Source organism: Pezoporus flaviventris, unplaced genomic scaffold (assembly GCF_033815535.1).
Source record: "Pezoporus flaviventris isolate CSIRO_AGI_PZ_B2104156 unplaced genomic scaffold, CSIRO_AGI_Pfla_v1 ptg000007l, whole genome shotgun sequence".
NCBI classification, from domain to species: Eukaryota; Metazoa; Chordata; class Aves; order Psittaciformes; family Psittacidae; genus Pezoporus; species Pezoporus flaviventris.
Genome location: NW_026892555.1, coordinates 38,057,501 through 38,085,019, shown reverse-complemented (window position 1 = coordinate 38,085,019; position 27,519 = coordinate 38,057,501). Strand labels below are relative to the sequence as shown.

The window sequence follows — 27,519 nt, the reverse complement described above, 5'->3', positions numbered from 1 at the left end:
GAATAAGGGAAGAAAATATACAATACTTGAAGCATCTGTGGAGAAAATACATATTTTTCAGTCATCATTTTAGATTGTTAAAAACCTATTAGACAGTAAGATCACAATAAATACACAATTTCAATATGCTCTAATTCTGTGCAATTTATGAGATTTAAGCAAATATCAGTAAGAGTTTTAATTTGGATCTCCCAACAGCTAGACAGGATTATTGTGAGTGTAATAGTTTTATGTTCAAGTGGGATTCTGCTGTATTAAACTCTTTGTTAAACAAATCAGTCAAGCACTCTCTCTGGAATTTTAATTCGCACCTTTGTAGACAACCACTGTTTCACATTTAATGTTTGATTATCAGCACGTACTTTAAAGAGGCAAGATCTTACCATTTAATGCGAGTTTCCTTTCATTTTCATTTGAGTGGAAATATATTTTAGTCCAAAAAGGCTACTATTCCCTTTAGTTATGTATCTCCCAGGGCATTTCATTCACAGTAAAAACCTTCTGTAAAATGTTGCCCTGTTGTCAACTTAACTGAAACCTGTTTTCTGTTAGGCTGCTGATGTTTGCTATCATGTTATCTGCAATAGCCCAGCCTTACCAATATCAGTCAACAGCAGGGCTCTCAGCAGCATCACTAAAATTGGTCTGGCCACAGAAATACAGGTCTAAAACTTCCATGACAAGGCAGGACACTACAAGAACCTTCAACTCTGTTAATGCTGTCTCACTCTGCTTCTTTCCTGCCAGATGGGTAGCACATACATGAGTCATCTTATCACTATTTGTATATTTGCTTTCTTACTCTAGTTCCAGTCCAGAATCTGAAAACACTTCTAAGCCAAGAAGGACTTCTCCACCCACCCTGGCTCCCCAGCCACCCCTCTCAGCTGCCACTGTGGCTCACCGTGCAAACTGCACACACATGACCTCATATGCTTTGTCATAAAATGTGACAGCAGCTCCAGGTTGCACCAGGAATATAGAATCATACTGACTCCAGGGCACTCTCAGTAGCTCATGAACAGCTGATTCATCATGCAGCAGCAGGGCTACAGTCACTTCTGACCCAGGTGTTCCCATGGGAGTCAATGAAACTATTTTCATCAGTAAATAGTTACTTTTAAAAGATCTTTATTAAATCTTAAATCTTACAAGAAAGACTAAAAAACTATAAATTGATGATAAATAATCATTTAGGCATTCTTATGGGCTACAAAACAAAAAAAAAACAACAAACAACTCTTGCTTTAAATAATGTTGTGTAGAAGCCTAAGTGTTGGTCTTATACATCCAGATGGATGATCTGGATAATCTGGAATGGGCAGGTGTCTCACTCTCCTTTGATCTCCCTTTGTCTCACATCCTGACTAGACAGTTTCTCAGAACATATTGCCAATGAAAGATTTATCACAATGATTAATCTTTTGTCGAGAACAAAGTCTCACCTTAACTTTGGTTTCACTGTTCTGGCATTTTCCAAGAAAAACCTTCTCTGCCAAAAACGCTCATCTGACTCTGGCTGATGTTGAATGTGTGGAGAGTCTCAGTGGAAAATGAAACATCTCCTTACTGTTGGATGGAAGCCTACAATGAAAGTATTTTTAGCACAGAAACAAGTAGTGAGGGCTAGGTATGAATGTGCAACCACTTCTGGCCTTCTCTGAGACATGGCCTGATGCCCTACCACTGTGGCAAGAGAGAAGACAAGCTTATTTTACTCATGATGAATCCAAGAGATCTATTCCAAACCTCTTCTTTTATTCACTGCATATTGGCTAACTGTCTCAAACTTTCCTTCAAAGGTAAAATTTAAGTCCTAGCTAATATCACTCTTAATTAGAAACGAGCAATGACATCCCTTATATACGATTTTATTCCCAACTTCAAAAGGAGCTACCTAGGTTTGCTTGGTGTCTCTACTTTGAAGAAAATGTCTTTTATTACTTATTTTAGTACAACACATTAAAATCAAATATCTCCTGTAGCAAAACGATTCAAGTCCCTGGAATTCAAATAATTTTCTAATAAAAAATGCATGAGACAAATAAATGCACTTTATGTTCCACAAGAAAAGGCAGTTTCAACAGGCTAATGCTCAGAGAAAATTCATTTTATCAACCAGCCATTTCATTCTTTGGTGCTGTTACAAGCTCCTCGCGGTTGCTAAGCAACCATAATTCATCGTACCTTTTAATGGATACTCTGCTACTGCTGAGAACATTAAGGTGAAGAGAATAAATGCCTTGGGTGAATCTTGAAATCTTTCATTATGCATGTCATTCTATTTCTGTAATGCTATAATGCTGAAATGTTTCTGTGGCAGGAAACCGAGTTGTGGTAATTGCATATTCCACTCATATATGTTTTGTAAGCAGAGCAGCACGTACTTGTCTAAAATGAGCTATTTCTAACATGATTGAAATTGGACTTTTCTACTTCTAAAGGTAGTAAATAAATCTGAGGGGAGAAAAAAAGAATCAGTCTGGAGTAAAATGTCTTGAAATTTTCAGCAAGAGTGACAAAATCCTACGGCATAAATTGAAAGTAATCAAACAGGCTTGGTTGTAACACACAGTGGTATGTGAATATATGGTAAACAATTGAAAATGCAAAAAAGAGCAATAAAGAAACCATATATCCTTTGCAACTTGTTTCTTTTTTAAAACACATGACATTTCACAGACAGATACATGTATCCTAGATCAGGCATCTCTCTCTGTATTACTAAAACAAACCTCAGGTTTCAGCTGAGTGCAAATGACAAATATTATGTACATTTTCCACCTCCTTGTCTGGGCCTTTTTCTCCTCTTGAGAAATATTTCCTTATACCAGCCAAGGGGGCGCGGGCACGAACATGATTTCATGATTAGGTTTGTATTTTGCAAATAAATAGTGAAGACATTATAAGGTAGGACAGCAAGCTCAGATACTTTCAATGATGGATAACACTACAAAACTCTGAGATGGATTTGTTTCTATGGGTTCAACCTGCATTTCTGATACTGATTATCTTCTCTTTCACACCTGTGTATATCAGGTGACGTGCTCTTAAAAAAGCAGCTCCATTCAGTTAAGATTAGAATTTGTTTTTCCTTGTTTTTTAAATTAGATTCAGGTTTGTATATAATTTATTTTAGACAAAAATATAATTAGCCTTGGAAAGAAACTGGTTGCATATATTTATTTATTTATTCTGTGTACCTTTTAACTTCACTTTCCTCTTTACATGTCTGGGCTTGTCATTGGAAACGCTGAGGGACAAGGAATATTTCAGTTCTCTTCCTCAATCAATTCCTTCGCTCCCCTATCAGAGGCTGGTGATCTCAAACTCATCTTGAAGCTGCATGGGCAGTAATCCTGTGTTGTGCAGGGAGGACCAGTTGCAGAACTCCTACAGGCCTATCTGTTTTGATGGTGTCAAACTGTTTGCTTGTCCTATCAGTTGTGGCTGAGGAGTGATTTAAAATTTTCTTTGATAATCTGCTATTTTTTTTACACGGCTGCTAATTTCTGAGTATTTTGGCAATACAATTCTTTCATCACACTGCATGTGAAGGTGGGAGCCATCATTTTCTGAGAAACCTTTTGAAAGCTGTTCCTCAGGAAAGTGATCTGGAGGAAAAAGAAGGGGAAGATGTTGCATATATGCCCACAAGGAAAGAGAAGAAACTGATGGGGTTGCAGGATGGAGTTAGAGACTTTGTATCAATCTACTCTGAAGTGATCCTCCTTACTTAACAGCACAGAGAAAACACAGCAGTAACAGAAAAAGTACGACAGAGTTAAGAGGTTCCAAATCAGGGATAATACAAAGTTAAAATAAATGCATAAATATGTCAAACCAAATTATTTCTTTCAATTTTTTTTCTTCTTCTCAAGCATTCATGCAACTCCACTTTACATTTTAAGAAAGCATACTTGACTTTGCTTTCCTCCTCTTTGAAAGTGTGCTTGACTTTTCTTTCCCACTCTTTTCTTCTCCTTCCCTCCTTATTCTTTCTTTTGCCTACTCCTAGCGACAAGAAGTAACAATGTATGTTTTAAAAAAAACTTCTTGATTATTTTACAGTAAGTAAAATGCTGCCTTTCCTTAAACTACTGATGTGTCCTCCAAAAACATCCACCAAAGTAAAAGAGTGAGATAAAGGAGCAGCAGTTTAGCTGTCTGATTTTCAAAGGCTGTTTCACCCTTGTAAATGTAATTTGCCAATGCAAATCACCCATTCTCTTTGCTCCAAACATTTGTTGCACACAGTTTCGTTAGTAGAGTATGCATGCACCTGAAGAATGGCTCAAAATTTGTGTCTCCTAACGATTCTTGTTCTTTTCGGCTGCTTAGAGGATGGTGATCCCAGCGAGTACCTCCAGCCAGTATTCTGAAGGCAGAATACTCAACCACTTCTGAATTCATATTTTCCTACTTAGGTTATCAAAATTATGTGAACAAATAGTGAACTTCCACATGGGAATGACAGACGTGTAAGTACAGGAGTCACGCTTCAAAGTCTTCCTGAAAGCATTTTGTCACATTTATTGGAATCACTTGATCACATCTACAGAAAGACTTTGTGTCATCTTAAATTGGAATAATGTCTTAAGTGCAGCAATATATGACTGCTACCTATATATTCCAAATTATAATCTTCCACTTAATTATGAATCAGACAAAATTGTTGATCAAATCTACAGTTCCTGAACTCAGAAAAACTATGCTGTGGTAGTTCCACATTTTCTCTGGTTCAAACCTGTTTTGGACAATGTCCTGTAGTTTTAATAAGGGTCAAAAATAATATAAGAATGAAAAATTAATATTTTAAGCATCACTGTGAATTTAAAAAGAGGATACTTAATATTATCAAAGTAGGAGGAGAACAGCAAACTGAGACCTAAACATTCAAAGGTCACAGCCAATAACGTTTCTGCAAATAGAAATGGGTTGCAGAGGCATCAAATGCAAATTACTGTTTGCTGGAGAATTTTAATAGAGTTCTACGTCACATTATAAAATGTTTAATTGTAACCCCATTTTAATAACACCATCTGATTAAATGAATAGACGCCTGCTGATTGCAATTACAATCTGTCAAACTGTGTATTTACTTACAGTTTGGTTTCCTAAAACCATAAGATCAAAAAAGGAAACTCTATTCAGCTCGTCAGCAAACTATAATTATTGTGTATCCTTCTGTCAGTTTCTGTATAAAACTTTTGGTTCTAAAATGGATCTAATTATAACTACATCAACATTTTTATGAATGCATGCTTTCCCTTCTTTCCCCCTTCCCATCAGTGAATTCTTTGTTGCAGACTCAGAAGGAAAAACTTCTATGTAACATTTGTTTCTCTATTTTACCTTTTCTATCCTAAGTTATTGTTGGAATACAGAAGACTCCATTCAATGTAAATATTATTTATGGCAGTGCACCTTCCTAGCACTGTACTCAAGCAAAGCCATGGGATTAGGACCCTATTGGATTTTTTTTTTTGCTTTGGCATTAATGTCTTGAATATCAGCTGAGAAGCTCTTTCCAAGTATATCATGTAGCTCATCTTCTACAAAGTCTATTTGTTGTAATTTATAACCTTTCACAAGAAACAATTTGCCAGACAAACAAGAAATGAGTCCAAATGTCTGAACACTAGTGTATGTATCAAACAGTTACAGAAATTATGTCTCAAAGACCTATTAAATCATCCAGCCCATCTCCCAGCCAGTGCAGGATTTTCCCATACTTAGATGTTCCAGTGCTTTAGCACTACCTGGGAGACTATTCAGATTCCTTTAGAGGTTATTTTTCCAGCCTTCACCCATTGCTTATTTCTATCCCATTACTTGCAGTGACACTCCTTAAGTATCATAAACATCTATTCCTTCGGCCTAACTTTCTAAGTAATGGATGATGATAAATACAAAATTGAAAATATGCACATTAACAAATTCATAAAATAACACACTATAGCTGAACCTTCAAGAATTATTTTGCTCAGTGTAGGTTAAGGGCTAATACAATCTGGATCATGATCACATGCTAATAAGATTTAGGAAAAGCTGGTTATTTTTCCACTCTTTCTTAAACGCTCAAGTCAGCTGTGAACCAAAACAGTCTGAGTTAATATACATCCTCTTGATGATTTGTCCTAGCTGTTCCATCAACATCTATTACCCATCATTCATTCTTAGATAAATATACATTTCATAAATATAAATATATACATATATAAGCACACTTTAAAAATAAAATAAAGACAACTGGAAAGAAGAAATTATCTGCATTAACCTCCACTGACTCATGGTCTTTATTTATATAACGAAGTAGGTGAATTTGTAAGGTTTCGGACCTGTACCCAGAGCCTACCCAAAGAGTCTGTGCAGTTGGCATTAGAGGAATTCTCTAAAAAAATAAGTTAGAAAAACATCTGAAAAAAAAAACATCTGACAGAAGTGACAAACGTATAGAGTATCCTGGTTTTGGAGATGACCTTTTAAAGTCCTCCAGTGAACTAGATTAAGGGAGGGACCTTAGGATTCCTTCTGGACCAGTTTCTGTTATTTGGTGAGTAACACAACATAAGGCTGCACTGGATCCAAGTGCAACAGGATCCAAGAGGTCAAGTTATTCATGTAGTTTATTCCTGTAGTGCAGCTATGCTATACTGTCTTCAATTATATGGGAATCAAAATAATAAAAGTTGCATCAAAGCAGTGCATTAGGTGATATTTCTTCTCTTTAGTCTTGTTAAAGCCTGCAGTAGTTTTCCAAGTTACAAATAAAACCATTACAAGATTATGACAGCAGAGTGTGGATCATTATTGACAAACACTTTCACTGACACACCCTTAATCTGATATTATCTAAAATCTAAATATTCACAATTTATGAGCCAATTAAAGCATCTCTGTAGGGCTCTCACTCTTTCTGCTGAATCTCTAAGAAAGCCCTTGCTAGAGTTGGACAGGATCAACATTATGCCACAGAGCTCCTAAAATGCAGTTCATAGGCAGAGCCACAAACGATGAAGTTAGTGCAACAACACCATCTACAATCTAAATTGTTCTCCCTGGGTAGAGAACTCTCCTTTTGTGTATTTTTCCCTCCCTGCATTCAAGAAAGACAGTGGCAATTGAGAAGAAACACGCACGTTATGCAGCTGGCCTGTAAGACCTGGGATTCAGTCTGGGGCAGTGGAGCATTAAACTCTGGTCAGATGGATACTTCACTTCTTCCTAGGGCTGACTGTGTTTCAAGGACAGGCAAAACAACCCTTGCATCTTTTCCATGGCTCTTAAATAAGGCTACTGTATCACTTCCAGGTTGCACAATACCTTGAAAGGTCTCAGCTATCATTATATGCAGTCACTGTAATGGCTTTATATTAGATGTGTAACATGTGACAGTTAATTTCTGCCTTTATTACGTCTGAGGACTTCTGACAGTTCTGATGTTGAAAGTTGTCTCTTACCACATTGCTGACCACTTTTGTGTTTCATCAGACATGAAACTACCTCCTGGCAATATTTTCATTATTATGGGTCTCACAATGTAGAGTCATCTTCTTCCTCTCCCTCAAGATTTGTCCCTTTCAGCCTTTGACAGCTTGTATTTGTATATTTTGAATTATATTTTATTGGGGTTTTAATAAAGTAAATGTATTTCTATTCCAGAATACAGGTCCTGACAGATATGAGGAACTGATATTGCAAATATCTATTTGTACTGTTTTATTACCTTCCTAGCTAGTTAGAGGCTACAAAGCACTTCAAGAAACAAAAAAGGTACTGCAGAAGATCAGAGTGCCACTACCATCAGTTTTCAAATGCTGTGCTTAATTTTTTTTTTTCAAGGAAAAAAATAATTTCTAAAAGTTTTGCCAGTGGTTATTTTACGCTGCATACTTTCTGTTGGGCAACTTAAGCTGCACTTAATATCCAGATCAGCACTAAGCCTATTGCACTAAACACTTTTTATGCTACTTCATAAGAAAGGGGAGTGTAATAAAATTCATTAAACTGAGATTCCACACTTGAGTATTAGGGCACATGTAGGAAACTGAAGCTTAGTTACTGAGTTAATCTCTGAAATTATTTATGTGTGAATGGAGGTAATCTTAAAGTGTATTAGAAGGAAGTCCCATCTCTGAATAAAAAAGTATTGCATTCTCATCAAGGGCCTGATACTGTAAATCTTCCATGCAAAAGGCTTTTTTTTGATAAAGGAGAAGAACATCTAATTTCAAACATGTTTTCAGTTTAAATCACTTTTGTAAGGATGAAGTGAAAGCACCTGTAGCCTGATATCACCACTGTCAGGAAGTGGATTTTCTAAGATGGAGTAACCTCATCTTGTCATCCATTAGCTATGCCATGTCTCACTTTAACAACTAGGCTACTTCCTCAATTAACTCAAATAGCAAAGGTTCCTATTATTAAAGTTACTGTCAGGCACTGCAACCTCACTCATAACCCATAATTTTTAGCAAAAAAAAATCTATGATGCAGCCATGTGCATAATTGTGCATGTTAATTAAATCTGTTGCATCTGCTGTCACTAATTTGGCTCTATTTTCAGACTTTGTTTAACATGCAATATGGATCCACGTTTTGGGGAGAAGGGGGGATATTGCAGATACTACATCCTGTCTTTTACATTCCCTTTCCAGCAGAGGGCTTCCGTGATTAATAATCTCATACATACATACATATATATGAAAAAAAAAAAAGTGTATATATATGTGTGTATCCATGTATGTATGTATACATGTACCCTGAGGACTGCAGTCCACATCACCTCTAGGTCAGGACAGGCACAGAGTGCCACGTCCACTACCTGTAGCATCTCCTTTGTCTCTTTTCCTTCCCTTCAGGTTGGTTGAAATAGGAATGTCGGGACACATTGATAATACAAGAGAGAAGCTGTAGTGCCTTTGTTCATCTGATTTTAGATGGAAAAGGCTTTGTGGCTTTTCTAACTCAAAGATATGCATAAGCATGCCTTAAAGGTGATCCTTACTCCACAATTCTTCCTGCTGCCACTGTATACTTTGTCCTTTGTTTTGTAAATGCAGCCAATGTATGAATATAAAATTAAGAACATTCATTTTAGTATCTTTATTGTCCAAATACAGAAGCAGCAGCAGGTAGAACATGCTATAGATGCAGTCCAAAGATGTGTAAGTGAGGCTGCAGAGATCCTAAGTTGCACACATGTGGATGAAGTACAACATTACACTATCAGTAGAGGCTAAGGATTTACATGCTGTCCCCAGGGAATCCCAACATGAGAAAGGACATTTACATAGTGCGGCTGTACAGACTTTGTATAAATAAAGGGAGGAAAAAACAGAGGCAGGCATCAGTCTAAAATGAATCTTCATGTTATTGAAAGGACCTGGATATAGATATACTTACACTTTAAGAATTGTTTAATTGCCTTGAGGAAGAACAAGGGATAAAAATAAGAAATCAAGTTATTTTCTCACTGATTGTTATTTCTCCAAATCTCAAAACATTATCAAGCAGAATATTTTCTTCTCTCCTTGCCGCACAAAGTCAGTGGCAAACTAAAACAATGATACTCTAAGTTCTGTAAACCCATTAAAACAGATAAAAAACCCAGTGAGCCTATGAATTAGACCTTTTAAATACCTTCAACCCAGAAAAATCAAAAAAGCCAAGAATGTGGGTTTTCTCTCCAAGTGAATTAAAAATTTTGCTAAGTAACTATGACTCTATATAGGGAAGACTAGACAATGAGAACTCACACTCTGTTCTAGCAGGTGACACCAGCATGAAGCTCTGGGTTGCTGGTATCCCAGCCTTCAGCAGAGTCATGCAGCACATCTTCACTTCCAGCACGCAAATAGCAGCTTGAGTTAAGACAGTGCATGCCATAGCAGCACCAGTTTCATCCACACGAAGTTACCTTTCTACTCCCTGAACAAGTTGAGATGAGATGATGAATGCAGTACAAATTCATGAAGGATGTGCAGTCTTCTCAACTGTTTTGGAATTTCAAGGACTGAGAATAAATGCATTTAAATAATTAATCAGGTGTAAAGAGAGGCTACTCCACCTGATGCACAAAATTCTCCCTTTCATCTGCATTGTGGGCTTCTCCTTCCTTTTCGTCTTTACGAAAGCATCTTCACAGTTTCTTAGGAAGACATTTCACTTCTATTCCATCTACAGGCTTAAGATCACTAAGATTATTTTTTTTTTGCCAAAGACTGAGTCTTCAGAAACATTTCATTATCATGCTTTTCTTGACAACTACATGCAATGTTAAAAGCAGCAGATTAAAGTCAACAATCTCTGCTGCTGAAACCCCTGAATTTCTGACATTTTCTGAGAGTTATTTTTTCTCTATTTGCATACTCTATTATCTGTTTTGTTTGACACTTGCAGCTATGATGCTACTTATGCATTAATCACTCCTGTGAGTACTTCACATGTGAGGTGTTGTATAATCTACCACCCGCAACTGAAAGCTTTCTCTCCATGCCACATTCATCATGTCTTAGCCTGTGCCTATCTGGTTAAAGTCTAAGAAACAATAATTAATACTGCCACACATACTCTTTTTTTCTTACTTTTTTTATGTAGCAAATAAATTCCTATCAGACAGCTGGTCACTGCTGTGAAAAAAAAAAAATCACCAGAGCATTTTCTGTAGAAAACTGTTTTTAAAAATAAAATATGCCACCTTGTTTCTTTTTTAAATTATACTTAAGATTTTTCCTACTGTATTTGTGAAATATGTGAGCCACGTGGAGTCTCAACAACCACAGTCAAAAAAGCAGAATGCTGTATTTCCCAATTGACAGTAAATCAACAGTTTCATTAGCAATTTTAAAAATGAGACCTGGAATTATTCTAAAAAGAGTTCTGGTCATTTGTATACAAATATTTTCCTGCAGTAATGACAAGTAAAGCAAGTATTTACTTGCTCTGTCTTTAAGGTAAGTTTTTAGTACTTACAGAAAGAAAGTATAGCTTTATCAGAAACTTTAATATCAGAAAAAAAGCTAAGCTCATGAAAAACACTAGTCACAAATATATATTCACAGCAATTCTAGTCCTAGTTGACCTCAAGAAGGTGGGGTCCATTGAGAGCCTGGACCCACTGGGTACCTTCTTCCACTCTGCTGATTTTCTCTTGGGAGGGAAAAACTGTAGGGGGTGCTACTAGTGATATTTCCCCTACCATGTATGCATGGACTAATGCTTACTACCAGAAGCCCCCAAGGGACAATGTGACTCACAGGAAGGTTCTGGTCCCTCCACTGTAGCTGGGAGGTCATTAGACCAGTCCCAGAGAAAGCACGTCTTTCTGAGAGATGCCCCATCTTGATTTCAATGCTCAGGTACAGAGAACCAGAGACCTCCCACAGTACATTATCTGAATGGTAAATCTCTATCACTGTGAAAAAATGCATGCTTTATTTCTGATCTGATTTTATACAGCTGTAATTTGTAGATATCAAATCTTTTAATGCTTTTTGTAGCTCCATGAAGAGTCTTTTAGTAGTAGATATGCAATATCCAGGTATTTATAAAACCTTGATCAAGTTACATCTTACAGCTCCTCTACATCTCCTTTCTGTTGTCTTTCTGATGACAAAAGACTGGAGCAGACATTGAAAGTAAGGAAAGAAAGATAAACATGATGCCCCAGAGCCCTTGATGGAATAAATCATCATAATTCTACTGAAGACAATAAAGTTATGCTGACATCAGCTGAAGATTTGTCTGTGTATCCCCGTGCTTAAGCTGTTTAACAAAACATACACAAACTATTGTAACCCTTTGCCACATAAGGCTTATTTCAGTGAGAAAATCCAGCTTGTAAAATACGGTGGGTTTTGTTTTGTTTTCGAAAAAGAAAAGAAAGATATCCTGCAAGGATACAAAGTTGCTTAATAAAAAGAAAAAAAACAAAACAAAACACTTTAACACAAGATGGTCCATGACCTTAGCTTTATGATTTGGTGGTTCTGATGGCAATAACTCACTGCAATAAAATTTGGGGTAGCAGCAGGTCTGTGTAGCATAACAGTAAATTTTGATGTAAACTGAAGACCAGAGCCTGGTAATGAGGCACAAATGTGAAGTATTCACCAGAGACTAAAAGTATCTTCTACCATCAGCATGCAATGCAAGCTAGGAAGAAAGTATCCAAGCATGATTCAAATCTCAACAATTGGGTTAGAAGGGGCAAACCTTTTGTTTTATTATGAAAGTTATTCATCTTGTTCATCGGAAATAAAATTTCTGTTTGACTCAGTAGTTTGCACTAATGCTTAAAGGTGAAAAAAAGTCACCCATATAGGTCAGCCTCAAGATGAGTCATGAATACTGAATTTAAACTAATATGTATGAAACTACCAAACCAAAATCTCTTAAATATATCCCAGCTACAGCAACAACAATCTCCTCTGTTGGATTTATTAGGAACTGTACTATGAATAAGAAATACTAGCATCATTCTACCTGAAATGAAAAATGGAAAAAAACCCTAGCTGTCTGCCTTCTTCCTTGTTATACAGTGCCACATTTTGTTTAAGATATTACTCTCTCATGGGCTGCATATCTAAAAAAATATAATTCATGAAAAAGTATAATGTAATTGTTCAGGCTTTGATGAATTGGGGCATAATGTTAAATAATTATTCATTGCCTTTATTCTTCTGTCAAAGTATGAAAAAAGAAAAAAAAAGCTTTTTATTGCTTTTTTTTTTTAATATAAGGACATGGGCCTTTGTGACATGCATTTTATTTTAAACTAATGCTTCTATTATTCCACATCTGAATAATTATAGCTGACATCATCTACTCTTCCGTGTCCTAGAAGATCTTTAGCTCTAGTCCACTGTTACCTATTTTATGCATTACATGAAATAAAATACCTCAAGATTTTGAAAATATTTATTTTAAAAACAGCAATGAAATTGTCTGTAATCACATTTTCTGCTCTGCTTTGAAAGCAGCATTATTCAATATGCCAGTGGTCTTTTCCATAAGAGCAATGCATTAGAAATTCATGCTGCTCTAATACATCTGAATTCATTGATGTACTGCACTCCCTATAGACCTAAAGAAACATTTTTGCTTCAGTTTCATATGTCCTGCACATTACCTACTGATGTGGTGGTTGTCAAAACAGTTGTACAGTAGCCTTTGAATTCAAAGTGTGCCTTGACTGTATACTAAAAATGACAATAAACCTAACTATATACATTATGCTTACTTTTGCTACCAGCACAAGTAGAGCATTTGGGAAATAAATCCCCTGATTTTATTGCCTTTTAACATCCTTCCCACTTTAAACTTCAAAACCCAGAATTCGAAGCATTTCAAGAAACTAGAGTCTCTTTTATTTCTTTCTTGTAAATTTTCTATAGTGTACCATCATAAGCCACATTTTCAAAAAGATCAGCACAAGATTATAAATGAAAGCATTCCAAAAATAGTTTTTTTTTCTCCTCTATGTAAAAACAGCACTGAGATTTTTAACCTTGGGTTTCTTGGAGGAAAAAGCAATCATCTACAGGATATATTAAAGAAGCTGTAGAGTCTATAATTTTGTTGATAAAAAGAACACGCTGTAAAACTCATTTTATAGAACACAACCAAAAGCATTTTTACAGATAAACACACATTCTCATTGGGATAGTATATACACTCATTTGTTTGCAAATTTTAGAAGGGTATTTCTTGTGGTCCTTGGAGTATTTCAGGAAAATTGATGTAGAGAAGTGCTGGCAGATCAAGCCCCAGCCAAAACCAAACCAAAGCTACACAGTGCTAACTTCAACTGTAGTAAATCAGGAAGGGATCCCCATTCCATTATATAGAAACAAACATCCCTACAGGACCGGCACTACACTTTCTTTAAACAGCTCTATCTATACCTAATTGGATCCACTTAAGAAGCAGGAATAGAAGTCATGTCTGTTTTGAAGGAGGACCTTAGAAAGCTCCCACATGTAGCCAACCATGCTGGGGCTGGACTGTGTCTTCATACCACTGTGTCACATTCTGCGCAAATTCTGCAGACTTCTGAACCCCCAGTATCCAGATGTAATGAGCGTCTAAAGAAATCTGCATGTGACAGCATGGTAAAAATTAGTGTGCATGTGCATGTATGTATATGTCTGTATGTCACCTAAGCAGAAAACAGAAATACACAAACATAGAAGACAATGTATGAAATGACAGCAGTATAATAAGAAATAGAAATTTTAGTGTTTGGGGTTTTTTTGTTGGGTTTTGGTTTCTGTTGGATTTTTTTAAGTAGTGGGGTGCAATAGGAAGTCAAATCAATCAAAATAAACTTCAAAGAAGGTTAATTCCGAATTTAAGCATCAGACACAGTAAATGGCAACAGGAAATTTTCATCTCCCAGCATTGTAAAATTTCTCAGAAAGAATTCCCACAGTGTAAAAAATCTGTAAGAAGCTGATCCCTAATAAGAATTCACTGAGCTGGTAGTGGGCTTTTATTGTGCGTTTAAGCACCTCCACAGAAGAGAATTCTTACAGAGCTTGGGGCAAATCCTGCAATCCTTACTCAAAGGGATTTCATCTGCAGCTTGCAGGGAGAGCTGCACAGTATGAAACCAGGACCTCTAATGGGGGGAGATTTGAAGGGGTTTTAGGAGGGGTGCATCCTCAATTTTTGATCTGTCCAAAATCACAGAAATCCTCATCTGAAAACACCTGGTATTTGAGATAAAAGAAGAATGCTGTACTTGGTGTACAAACTATTTTCCTACTTGGTTTCTGAGCAAATGTGTTTCCTTTCTCTCATTTGTCTAGCATTAATTAATTTTTTTTTTCTATAGAAACACAAGCTGAAAACCATTCCCCAGTGCTAACACAGACAAAAAGGAAGGTATTATTGATAAAATACCAACATAGGTTAAAAACTAGCTAAAAGGAAGGATGGTGAAAGTAATGAAAAAAAAACAAACCCAAAGACCAAATTCAATCGGAGACAAATTGCATTTCAGCTGAAATTGTCCCAGTATAAGTAAATTTTGCTGAAGATGTGAAATTAATTAAGGATAGAGAACAGCCAACAGATTCACTTCTAAGAATAATTTTTCTAAAAATACTCATTACTTCCCTGAAAAATGAAGTGAGATACATGGTTTCCAAATACACTAAGAGGTACTTGATATACCAGAAATTATATAGCAGCAAGGGTTTAGATAGATTGGCAAAACTTATATATATTTTCTATGTGAGGCAATATAAAAGTGATTTAGGCAAGTACTTGTTAAATGGATCAGAGTTTGATGATACAGTAAAACAGAAACTTAGAGATGAGTAATAGCCAGAGAAAAGAGTCATATTGAAATAAAAATGTAAAAGGCTCTAGGTTATAAAGAAGAGCTTCAAAGCTACATAAAGAATGTTAACTCCACAAAACCCTCTGTCTGCCTTCATCAATGGAAAGCCAAAAGGACAATGGGTCCATTCTATTCACTGAAGAAGTCAGTGAATTCACTGAAGAGTTAAGTTAAATTATCTCCCACAAGTTAATTTCTCTCAAGTTACCAAATTCAAATTAGAGGAACTATACTGCCAAAGTGTTTCAACCGTACAAAACCATGGTATTAACATCCTACCAGTTGTGCTAACAGGAGGTATAGCTTAATCCCCTTGACATTCAAGTCAGCTTGAGTTAAAAGTATTGCTAGTTAAGAGGCCATCTTGTGTGAAAAGGGCATCCAAGCTAGCCCATGATGCTTCAAGGATCATGCTTTATTTATTGAACAAACCCTCAGAAATTACTGTTAAAACTTAGCATATATTTTTTTGGCATCTGATTGTAATTTTTTTCTGAGCTTCACTAACTCCCAAAGCAAAATTGCCTAGTTATATCATTCAGCCTTTTTCTATTTGCCCTCAATGCAATAATTCACTGTGATGATCTACAAACTGTCAAGGCCCTTTGTTCAGAGCTTGCTGCAAGAGGTTAATGTGGAATATCAGCGATTAAAAGAATGCATAGTTTTGAGGCATAGCCATGGCTCAAAAGAGGTCAATTCAATGAAATACTGCTTATCTTGACTGGAGTGCCAAGTGTTTCACTTACTTTTTCAAGTCCTTTCATAGCTCTGATTCCCAGAATCCCACAAAAGATTTAGTTCATGCCTTTTTACGTATGCCATCAGCTTTGCAGAAACTGAAGCAAAACTCGGAACATTTCCATGAAGTATATATGACATATATATCACATATATGAAGTACATGTGATATATGTATCATATATATGAAGCATATATGATGTATATATATCCTTACAAAAATCTGCCTCCTCCCATTATTGAACATAACCCTGGGGTCAGATTCTGACCTCAAGCACAATGTGTGCAACATCGTTGGAAATCAGTAACTAAGCAGCACATAAGAAGCCAAGACTAGCCCCCTGCTGCAGCACAGCTTGTTGGACATCCTTAGAGGGAACGCCAAGCTCCTTGAAATCAAGGCAGCTTTATTTTAATTGATTAAATTAATTAAATTAATTTAATTTCATTAATTGGCTATGACAAGATAGATTTTCCTTGTAAACTAACTGTTTTCCAGCCACTGCAGCCCCTGGCTCTGGGGCTGTTAGTCTGAGGGTCTGACTGGGTGCTAAGCCTAGATCACTCAGCCCCCAGGCTCTGTATGCTGCCTCAGCTCCCAGGGTCCCAGGGCTGATCTGGGGTGTTTTTGGTAATGTGATGGGGATCTAGCAAGCTGGAAACCTAAACAGCCTCAGCCCCTAAATGCAGAGCCTCCCAGCTGGGACACAGTGCCCTAAGCTTCTAATCCTTCTGTGAGAAGGCCAGACCCTTGGATCTCTAGGAACAGCATAACCTTAACTTCAGCTGTCCAGATATGCAGTTCCTGGGCAGCTCATTTAGCAGAGTGCCTTAAGTCCAGTGAGCCCCAAACAATGCCAGGCCCCATCCTCTTCCATGGGATTTTTAACTCTTTGGATTAGAACTGCACATTGATGTGAAATAATCTTGTCTGGAGCTGCTATGCCAGAAGTATACTAATTATTTGTAGAGCCCACTTGAAAATGTAACATGTAAAATAGCTCTGCAGTTGTTGCAAGCAATTTAACATTCAAAGAAGTGATTTATAATATCAGGCTTCCCAAGATTATGACCATAATGACTATCTGACAGACTTCATAAGCAAATCGTCCAGTCATTTCAATTGGATTCTGGCTGGCTAAGGACCGGGAACTGCAAAAAGGCTATAAGATTTGGCCTAGAATCAGAAATAACATTTGCTGTTTTCCAAACGTGCAGTAAACAAGAAAGTAGATATTAAATTTTTGTACAGCTCTCAGCACATGCAAATGAGAATGGAAAGAGCCTCGTCAGACAAACACAGAACAACAGCCATCTGGATCCAAATCCTGCTCCAGCAGAAGTCAAAGCCTTGAGCCTCCTTTTGTCATTATTTACACCCAGGCAAAGCAGGAGTAATTCTGCTCAAGGTGGTGGGTAAAGCTGGCTGTAAAAGCCCCACTGCCTCCAGAGGTGGGGGAGGCTTTGACATAGGGAGTGTGATGCGAAACCCAGAGTCAGGCCAGCTCACTCCATGCCTTGTGTGGTGCAGGAGCTTGCCTCTTGGAGGATTTCAAACAGGTCTGTATGTGCAAGATTTCACAACTTAGAGCAGAACAGAAAGGACAGACTGAAAATGCTTACCACAGAGAGCGAATTAGAAAGCAGGGTTCCGTCTTGGCCAAGCATGTTGGAAACTGTAATTTCAGGTAGATCCATGTTTTGTGGGTGGAATGGAAGGAGGCCATTGTGGTTCATAGGATGACACAGAGAGTGGTACCCAGACTCTATCTCATTCAAGTGCACCAGGGAGTGGTCAGGCAATGACGGAGGAGTTATAGGAGGTATGTTAAAATCTTCACTTTCAAGACTTGGGCCAGGAAAAGACTGGAAAATAAAACACCAAACAGAAAGTGCTATGAAAATCATATGAATACTGGTCAAGAATAATAATGTAAGTCACACAAAACAAACAAAAAGAGCCCAACTCACATACTTCTAAGCAGGAGCTTCAATTTAACAAAGAGAATATTTGAAACACCCATATATTATAACAGCGGAGGTTCACCATTATGTATGAAAGTAAAACTGCCTCTAAGGCATAAGTATCTCTGATACTTTCACAGCTTCCATCAGAAAGACTTTTTTTTTAAAGAAGCTGAATTCAAGCAGATTTCAAGGGTCCCATTAAAATTTTCCAAGTGTTCATCTAGCTGAATACCTTTTTCATGGGAATTGTGGAAAAAAGAATGCAATTTATAAAATTAACATCAGCTCAAAATGGTTCACAAGACTCCCTGTTACTCAGATCAAGAACTACTTTGTGAAGAAGAAAGATACTGCTTTTAAGCTTACAGGAGAACCATGCATTTGTTCTGCTACAAAGAAAGACAAAAAAATACAAAACCAGAACGTTCTTCATATGAATATACTTTGTGTTTATAAAAATACATTCATGGTGTCTCAAAATTGCTGATTTTTCCTTTTGTAATCCATAAACTCAACAATACATACATTTTGTCAGTCATCTAAATGAGTTATTCTACAAAGCAACTGTTTAGTCTTTTGTTGTCCACTGCCATTTAAGTCACCCAACTCAATCTGTTCCAAGGAAAAGCCACAGGCAAAGTCAAAGTAATACATCAAGGTGGATAATTGCTATTATTTCTCTATATTCTTCGTACAGCAGGTAGGCTTATTTTGAGGATAAGGGTGGGTATGCTTGTGTTTCTCAGAGGGAAAAGTTGAGCAGCATTAGATACATGATCCAAATCAAGAGTTAAAGGGATCGTTTGCAGTGGTTAAGCCTGAAAGCCTGCTCTGCTTTTCTGAGAACAGCCACAGTTCTCATCTCCTTTTCAAGCAATCAGTCTTTGCACATCCCACACCCCTAGTCATGAGGTTCATAGCACAGAGATTACTTCCACCCTTCCTGCCCCTCTGCAGCAACACAGTCCTGCTCTGAGTGCTGCTTTTGTTAATTCTGGAAATGCAAGGATTTAAATACATTCTCCCCTGAAAAGTATTTCAGGAAAGACAAAAATGAGGGCACAATTTCAAAGAGCAGCTATCAGAAGAAAATGTTTTCCCCAGTGCAAGTTTGCAAATGGAGGACAGTATGCTGCATGAATTCATGCAGAAGAGTAAAGGAAGCATCAATGCCCAATTACAAACAAGAGGATTTTTCATTAGTCATCATAGTAATACCGAGGTGCCTGAGGTTATTCTTTACAAGTATAGATATAAAAACTTAAATCAGACCAACAACAGTGTTGCATGTTTTCAGTGAGCTGCTGAACACAGAAGAACCTGCTCTAGTGCACATTGCCATGGTTTTGGTTGTTCACTTTGCCTGTTTCCCAACAAGGATTACACCTCTGTTACCAAATATCTTAGTATGAAATACAACAGGAAGGCTAAACTGCAAAACCCAAAGAAAAATTCCAAAGAATAAAAACAGAACAGGGAGAGGAAAAGGTTTGGCAGTGCTATCACCATCCTTCTGTGTGAATACTTGGATTATGTCCATGCTTTCCAGCTGTGTTTCTTACCCCCGGTACAGGAGTTTGCTCCCCCTGGCCTTTGCTGTCTCCTTAATGGGAAGTAGGTGTGAGTCTATCACCATTTGTAAGTTATATTTTCCCTGCTTTTAAAAGCCACAATGCAGCCATCAGTGGAAACATCTTCAAGGAATGAAATACAGTAAAAATAGACCCTTGCTAAACTGGGAGGAGACTCATACATGGAAAAGATAACGTCATATTTACTTAACCACACTGTATAAACTGTGCAAAAACAAATCAAAAATTATGGACACCGTACACACTAAATATTTGCTCATTACTATTAAATCGATGATCAAAAGAAAGGAAGGTGTCTTAAAGTGAGCTTAAGGTCTGTACTGGGTTTGCTTGGCAATGATTGGGTAGTGAGGGGCACTACAGGGGTGGCTTCTAAGAAAAGCTGCTGGAAGTTTCCCCTATGCCTGATAGAGCTGATGACAGCCAGCTACAAGGTGGACCTGCCACTGGACAAAGGGCCTGCTCAGCAGCGACAGCAGTAGTGCCTCTGGGATAACATATATAAGAAGGAGGAAAAGGTACTGTGCAGGAGAAACTGCATTTGGAGAGAGGGGAGAGAATATGTGAAACAGCCCTGCAGACACCAAGGTCAGTGAAGAAGCAGGGGAGGAGGCGCTCCAGGTGCCAGAGCAGAGATTCCCCTGCAGCCCATGGTGCAGACTATGGTGAGGCAGGCTGTCCCCTGAAGCCCATGGAGGTCCCCACGCCAGGGCAGTGGGATACCCAAAGGAGGCTGTGACACCATGGGAAGCCCATCTGCAGTGGGCTCCTGGCAGGACCTGTGGCCCTGTGGAGAGAGGGACCTGCGCCGGAGCAGGTTTGCTGCAGGACTTGTGACCTCACAGGGGACCCATGCTGGAGCAGTCTGTTCCGGAAGGACTGCACCCCATGGAAGGGACCCATGCTGGAACAGCCGATGAAGAACAGAAGGGACTTCAACTTACATTTGCTACTAAATGAAATTATTCCTAAACCAAATATTGACAGGCTGGGTGTGCCTACACCATTAATATTGCAGGCACTCAGCAAATCTGCTTATTTTTGCACCCTTTTTGCATGCCATATGTGGATAGTCCAGGTTTTACTTCATTTAGACTTGATTTGCTGTGTTTCAAACGTCTTTAATTAGTAACACTTCAGAAGTGGTGGAAGCAATTGAACTACCGTTTGGACATTAGCTTCACTTATTCAAAAGGAAGTAAAACACCGGGGGCATAAAACTCCACAACCCACATTGCATCATTTGTAACTTTTTAATAATATCATATATTATGTGGGCTAAGTATTTTAAATAGATGGTTTCTCTCTGATTATTTAACAATAAAAATCACACCATGGTTATTGCTTGCAAACCAGTCAGAGTGTATCTAGTCCCACATCATCTACCACACCACTGTCCACTACACTTAGATGAGCTTCTTAAAGTAGCAGGAGTAGCATAGCAAACACAATAAAAACACACCAAACCAACACATAATTCAAGCACTTGTGCTTCTTAAAATGATGGGGTTTTTAAAGACATAAACTCAGACTACTTCAATAAAGCTAGGCAGCATCCAAGCCATATACTAATGGTATGGACAGATATTTGAAAGCATCTGCAGAGCACCCCATTTTATCTAACATTTTCAGGCAGTTTGGTATTTCCATACTCAGTATGTGTGTATGTAACCCATACAGATATAACTTCCTCAGGGAAGTTACTTCAGCAGTGATGTGGTAGTTATTTCTGTTTGTCTTGTCCAAAGCACGGTTTAGATGACTGCAATGACTTGGCACACTGGCACATCAGAAACCAAAAGTCCTATATACATTTGCAGCAAACCCAACATACCCCAGAAACATGGCTGTTACAACTGCACATGGGGGGAAGGAGTAAGGAACAAAATATAATATGCTTGTCCTGCCAATAGCAGCTACAAGCTTCAAACACACACTCCTACTTTCTTTCCACCTCTCCCCTTGCCATTGGGAAAGCCTTCTTGAGAAACCATCTGTAGTCCTCTTAATGCAACTGATCCAGTGCTGGCAATGAGCTTTCTTGGAACATCATATTGTTACCTTCTTCCCCCAAAGGACATTTAAGGGAACTCCAGCACAAGACCAGGCTTGAGGATTTCCCTGCAGCAACAACACCCACTCCCAGGCCAGTCATCATTCTGCCCTGACCTTTGGGCTTTCTTAGAGCACTTCTTCCAACCCAAGCCATTTACCTGGAATTTCAAATGAAAGCAGCTACCTACCATCAAAAGAATTAGGGAAGGCTACAGTTCTTGTATCGAATTACAGTTCATAAGTACAGCTTATATGTATTAATAATAAATGGTGGCTTGTAGCTTCAGCTCTGTTAGTCTTTTTTTGGGGGTGGACAGAAAGGTTAAGGTGTTTCCCCTTTCCCCCTCCAAGGGTTTTTTCCTTGATAGTTGGCTTTATTAACAGCACAACTTTCTCTACGCAGAAAGACACAGAATAGCTCCTTTTCATTCTACTGGTCACAGAAATACTATGAAGCTCGCCTTTTCACTTTTGAAGCAAGAAAGAGTAGCAATAAATGGTTTATTTACTTTACCACAAAGCTGCTAGGAACTTTGCCAGTGGCTTCACTTTCGTCTCATGACTGTGAGAGTGGATGAGGTGTTTATCAGCTCTCCAGTTTAGGCTAAATTCCTGGACCTTTATTACATTCCAGAGAGAAAGCCCTCTGCAAAGTAACGCCACTAAATCCACTGCATAGCACTGAAGAGACACAGGCTTTAATTTTACTTTATTATAAAGAAGATTTTCATTACCCCTGTATTTATTATAAACAGATTTCAGTATATTTAAGATGGAAGCTACACAGTGGGAATCTCAGAATGAACATCCTTCAATTAGATCTATTTACAGGCACAAACACTAGAAGAAGAGTTTTGAATCGAGCATCTTTTAAAATCTAAAGGTAGATATTCTATTTTTCTGGTTAAGTATTTGTCACATTTCTGCCTCAAATGATTGAAACTTCATAAAGCAGATGATCTTTGATATGCCCACTCTTGAGTTCAAGAGAATTTATTATCTATGACACTTAAGCCTATAATTTTAGGAGGAAAGCTTGCCTAAATAAAATGATATGAACACTTCATTCTGATTCACTGTCCAGCTCAAGTCCCAGCTTTTGTTCCTGAGCAATGACATTGTTAGTCACCTTCAATTAATTTTTTATGCCACTTAGCTTGGCCAAATCCAGCAGCAAGCTATAGAAAGAGGGTAAAACTTGGGGGGAAGTGAGTCAAATGTCAGCTGTTTACTTTAGCCACACGAAACTCAAATGTGGGATAAGCATCCTGCAGTGCTAATGAAACACACATACACAAATCTAGTATTCCTTTTCAAGGAATCCAGATACTCGTTACTGGAAAAATAAGGGAAATGCTTGCACAACTTGCTGCATAAGAACTAAGGAAAAGAGAGCAAGGAGAAAGAAGGAAATAAAAATAAAGCCCCTCTGCTTAAGTACTTGTCGTGGTTTAAGCCCAGCCAGTAACTCAGAAACACGCAGCTTCTCTCTCACTCTCTCTCTTCTTCCTCTCCCTGCTCCCAGAGGGATGGGGAGGAGAATCAAAAAGAATGTAACTCCCACAGGTTGAGATAAGAACAGTCCAGTAACTAAGGTATAACACAAACCACTGCTGCTACCACCAATAATAATAAGGATAAGGGAAATAACAAGGGAAGAGAATACAACCACTCACAACCTGCCAACCGATACCCAGCCCGACCCTGGCAGTGATCTAGCCCTTCTGGGTAACTGCCCCCAGTTTATATAGTGGGCATGACACACTGTGGTATGGAATACCTCTTTGGCTAGTTTGGGTCAGGTGTCCTGTCTGTGCTTCCTCCCGACTTCCCCTCCTCCCTGGCAGAGCATAACACTCACAAAGTCCTTGGTCAGAGTAAACATTACTGAGCAGCAACTAAAAACATCGGTGTTATCAACGTTGTTCCCAGGCTGAAAGTCAAAACCACAGCGCTGCACCAGCTACTAAGAAGGAGAAAAATGACTGCTACTGCTGAACCCAGGACAGTACTCTATAGTGATGACTCCATGTTGGTCAGCAAAACTTATTTATCTTTCAAAATAATTTTAATAGAACTTCAAAAAGTAACCATAGAATGGAAACCAAAGGAGATACCTCAAGCAGACTGACGGCAAGAGGCAGTAAGCATTCAAACATCCATTGTAAATCCCTCTGGAAAAAGCAGAACCGTTACTATGGCAAAGACAACATATATTAAGTAAATCTAATTCATGTGCTCAGTCACCATGCATATACTCAGCAGAATCTGGTATGAGCAACAGTTCCTTAAAAATTGGGAATTTGCCTATAGATATTTAATTTAAATGAAATGACTGGCACTGCCAACTATGTAGAGCGCATCTTAATTTTTCATTTGCACCAAGGCTTCTGGATCTGAACTGTGGAAAGATGCCAGTTTTTAAAAGATAGATGCTTCAGGCTGTCTGCTCTTCTATTATTGAACACGCTGTTACATAACTAAAATACTTACGGATTGAGAGTAAAGTAAAAACAATAAGCTCATTAGAAGAGGAAAAACCGCAATGTACCTTATGCACATTTGAGAGTTAGGATAACATATGTGACAGCAGATACTTCTGGAGTTCTAATAGGATCAACCTTATCTCTAATTTCTAAACAGAGGACCTTCAGAAGCAAGTGTTTTTCAGCTTCTTTTGTCTCAGCATGAACAAGGCTTGATAGCTTGAGACTATAATGCATTACTGTGGAAACCTTCGGTCTGTTACATAAATCATCTTAACACTCAGCAAGAATTGTCCAACAGTGCCATTGATATGTTCAAGTCAATGATCCTGCAAACAATTTTTTTTGGTGTTTCTTCATATGGCAGACAACAGCAATAAATCACATTCATTTAAAACCACACAATATACTAATTTATCATGCAATAGCTATCAAAACTATATTACAGGGGAAGGTAGAACTTTTTTCTATTGTGTTAATCAATTTCTCTAATTTACATTAGGTAAAGGGCAAAGCCTCAAGCAAAACATTAATTTTCCAGTACCAGATGAATTCTATTTTCAGGGAGAATGTGCTGACAATGATATTATTGATTTAAAACAATCACATATTCAAAGTTAACAGAATTACGTAAAACAGTAGACTTTTTTCAAGATTACACTCTTGACAGTCTTTTCATTAATTACATTAATTTCAAACATATACTATAGAGGCTCACTGGGATATGTGTTTTCAATGAAGTTTTAAAACTGAAATACATTTTAAAGATGACAATAAATAGAAGCACAAACAAAGTAAAAGAAAAATAAAAAGAAAGATTACAAGATCTGAGCTCTGCAAAACCAATAATGTAATCAAAGCATTTAAACTTCCCTTCAGACAAAGATCCAGATGTTCGACCCATCATATCTTGGGCTACATCCAAAGGAGCCAGGCGAGTAGGTCAACAGATGTGATTATGCCCTCTACCCTGCTGTGGTGAGACCCCACCTGGAGTACTGTGTCCAGTTTTGGAGTCTTCAGTACAAGAAAGACATGGACCTGTTGGAGAAGGTCCAGAGGAGGGACACAAAAATGATCAGAGAGATGGAGCACCTCTCCTAGGAGGAAAGGCTGAGAGAGTTGGTATTGTTCAGCCTGGAGAAGACCCTGGAGAGACTATTGCAGCCTTTCAGTTGTTAAAAGGGGCCTATAAGAAAGACGGGGAGAGACTTTTTAGCAGGGCCTGTAGAAACAGGAAGAGGGGTAATGGTTTTAAACTCAGAGAGGAGAGATTCAGGCTGGATGTGAGGAAAAAATTCTTTACAGTGAGGGAGGTAAAACACTGGCACAGATTGCCCAGAGAGGTGGTGGATGTGCCATCCCTGGAGAAGACATTCAAAGCCAGGCTGGATGTGGTTCTGGGCAACCTGAGATCAAGTTGAAGATGTTCTGCTCGTTGCCGGCAGGGAGGGAAGGGGGGGGGGGGGGAGGAGGATGTGGGAGGCTATGTGAACTAGATGAGCTTTGAAGGTCTCTTCAAACCCAAACTATTCTATGATTCTGCTTTTCCTATTTAGAAAGTTTGAGTAAATTTATATGAGAAGTGCAAGTCTTTCTTAGAATGACTGATCAACCAAAAAGCAATTCCTTTGGACTACCCAAGAGCCTTAGGCACACACAGGGCATTCTTAGACCTCCAGTCCGGAGTCTTGCCCTGATCACCCACACCACCCTCCCGCTCTCCTTAATGTGCCCCCAGCAGGGACCCAAGCGTAGTCATTGTTCAGTCACTGCTCAACATCCTTTCCTCTGTTCTGTTATGAAAGGAAATGCACTTGTTCCCCTCCAGTGCGTGACAGTCCTTAATAGTGCAACTTCCAAAGAGCAGCACTGGGGGTGCTTTAGCAGGACCCTTGCATAAACACAGCTCCTGCTTGTCCAGTGTTTTGGGGGTCCTAAAAGGAAAGGGAGACTTTCACCACAGAGGTTTCTATGTACTACCTCGTAAAAACAAGTAGAGCAGCTCTATCCACTTCCAGCTACTGTTTCAGGCTGTTTGCAAACCAGAAAAAAGAGACAAAGAAGAATATTCACAAAATTTCCTTTGCAACAATGGGAAGAAATTATTATTATCATCATCATCATCATCATCATCATAGTCTTTTAATGAAAGCTAAGATTGCTAAGGTAACTTGTGATCCTATTTGACAGGTTTTGGTTCACTCTATACCATGGACTTTATCACCTATGATATAATCTTGAACTCAACACTACAAGATATATTTCTATAAATTAGTCACTACATTTGCTAAATATTCTTTTCAACTAGAGATAAAAAACATATTAAAAATAAAACACTTTTTAGAGAACCCTCTCTGAAAAACATACCTAAATTATGCTCACTACAAAGCACTGAGTAATAAAACCAGCAATATAAATATTCAATAAGCAGAATTTATCTGAAAAAAAATAAGAGTCGCATCTTCAAAAATCCTGCTCCTTGAAAATATAAATGATACACCACATTTAACCTGTCAGAAGCCTCATTAGCATCATAGTCTCTAAGCCAGCAATCAAGACAGTGTGCTTTTCACATGTTTACAATTTTAAATGCTCTTAAAATAGCAGTGGTATAGATTTGCATTTAAGTATTTCTGTTCAGGGGGCAAATATTTTGTCCAAATTTCCAGATCCCTTCTCAGAAAGACACCAAAGGATAAAATAACATTGTACTCAGGACACACAACAATCAAGGACAAAGCATCCTTTTCTGTTTGTTTTTTAAATTTTTTTTTCTTTACTTAGAAAAGCTTAGGAACAATGGATTGCTTCTCAGTATTCAGAAAGAAAGTGGGTCCTAACTGTGTTATACCTTTCCTAAATGGCTGTTGAAATTTGCTGAAAAATGCCTACTTTAATGTAAAATGTCACCACTTGAGAAAAGGAAGATCAAAACAGAAGCATGGCTACTCTTTGCATTTCTTCTGATTTTACTTTTGTTTAGCCCTGTGCTGATCACAGGAAAAGCTGAAAGCTAAAGGATATGAAACCTCCCAGTTCCTACCAGTGGTCCCACTGACTTTAACACCTTCATTTTGGACCTAGGACTTTAGAGTAACAAGGACAAGGAATGCTCAGTATATGAATGAAGATTTTTCAAGAAAGTAAAGCTGGCAGGATTTGGCCCTCCATTAATAAAGTGTCATGTAAGCAGTAAGATTTCTGAGACCTCAGTAATAAGCTCAATCATACCGTTGTCATACCAATTATCAGTAGTGTAGTACCTATTAAGGCATTTTTATAAACTTCAAGAAATATACAAGCTATTACAAGATATAATTCT

General features: G+C 38.0%; 1 protein-coding gene across 2 annotated transcripts in view; it reads right to left on the bottom strand.

The window, feature by feature from the left end:
* Nucleotides 1–27,519, bottom strand: part of TOX (thymocyte selection associated high mobility group box) — a 226,057-nt gene that overhangs the window by 73,616 nt on the left and 124,922 nt on the right. For both annotated transcript variants that reach the window (XM_061448433.1, XM_061448432.1), the window contains exon 3: nt 17,717–17,959. In XM_061448433.1, the coding sequence (XP_061304417.1) occupies nt 17,717–17,959 (243 nt within the window). The remainder of the gene's footprint in view (nt 1–17,716; nt 17,960–27,519) is intronic.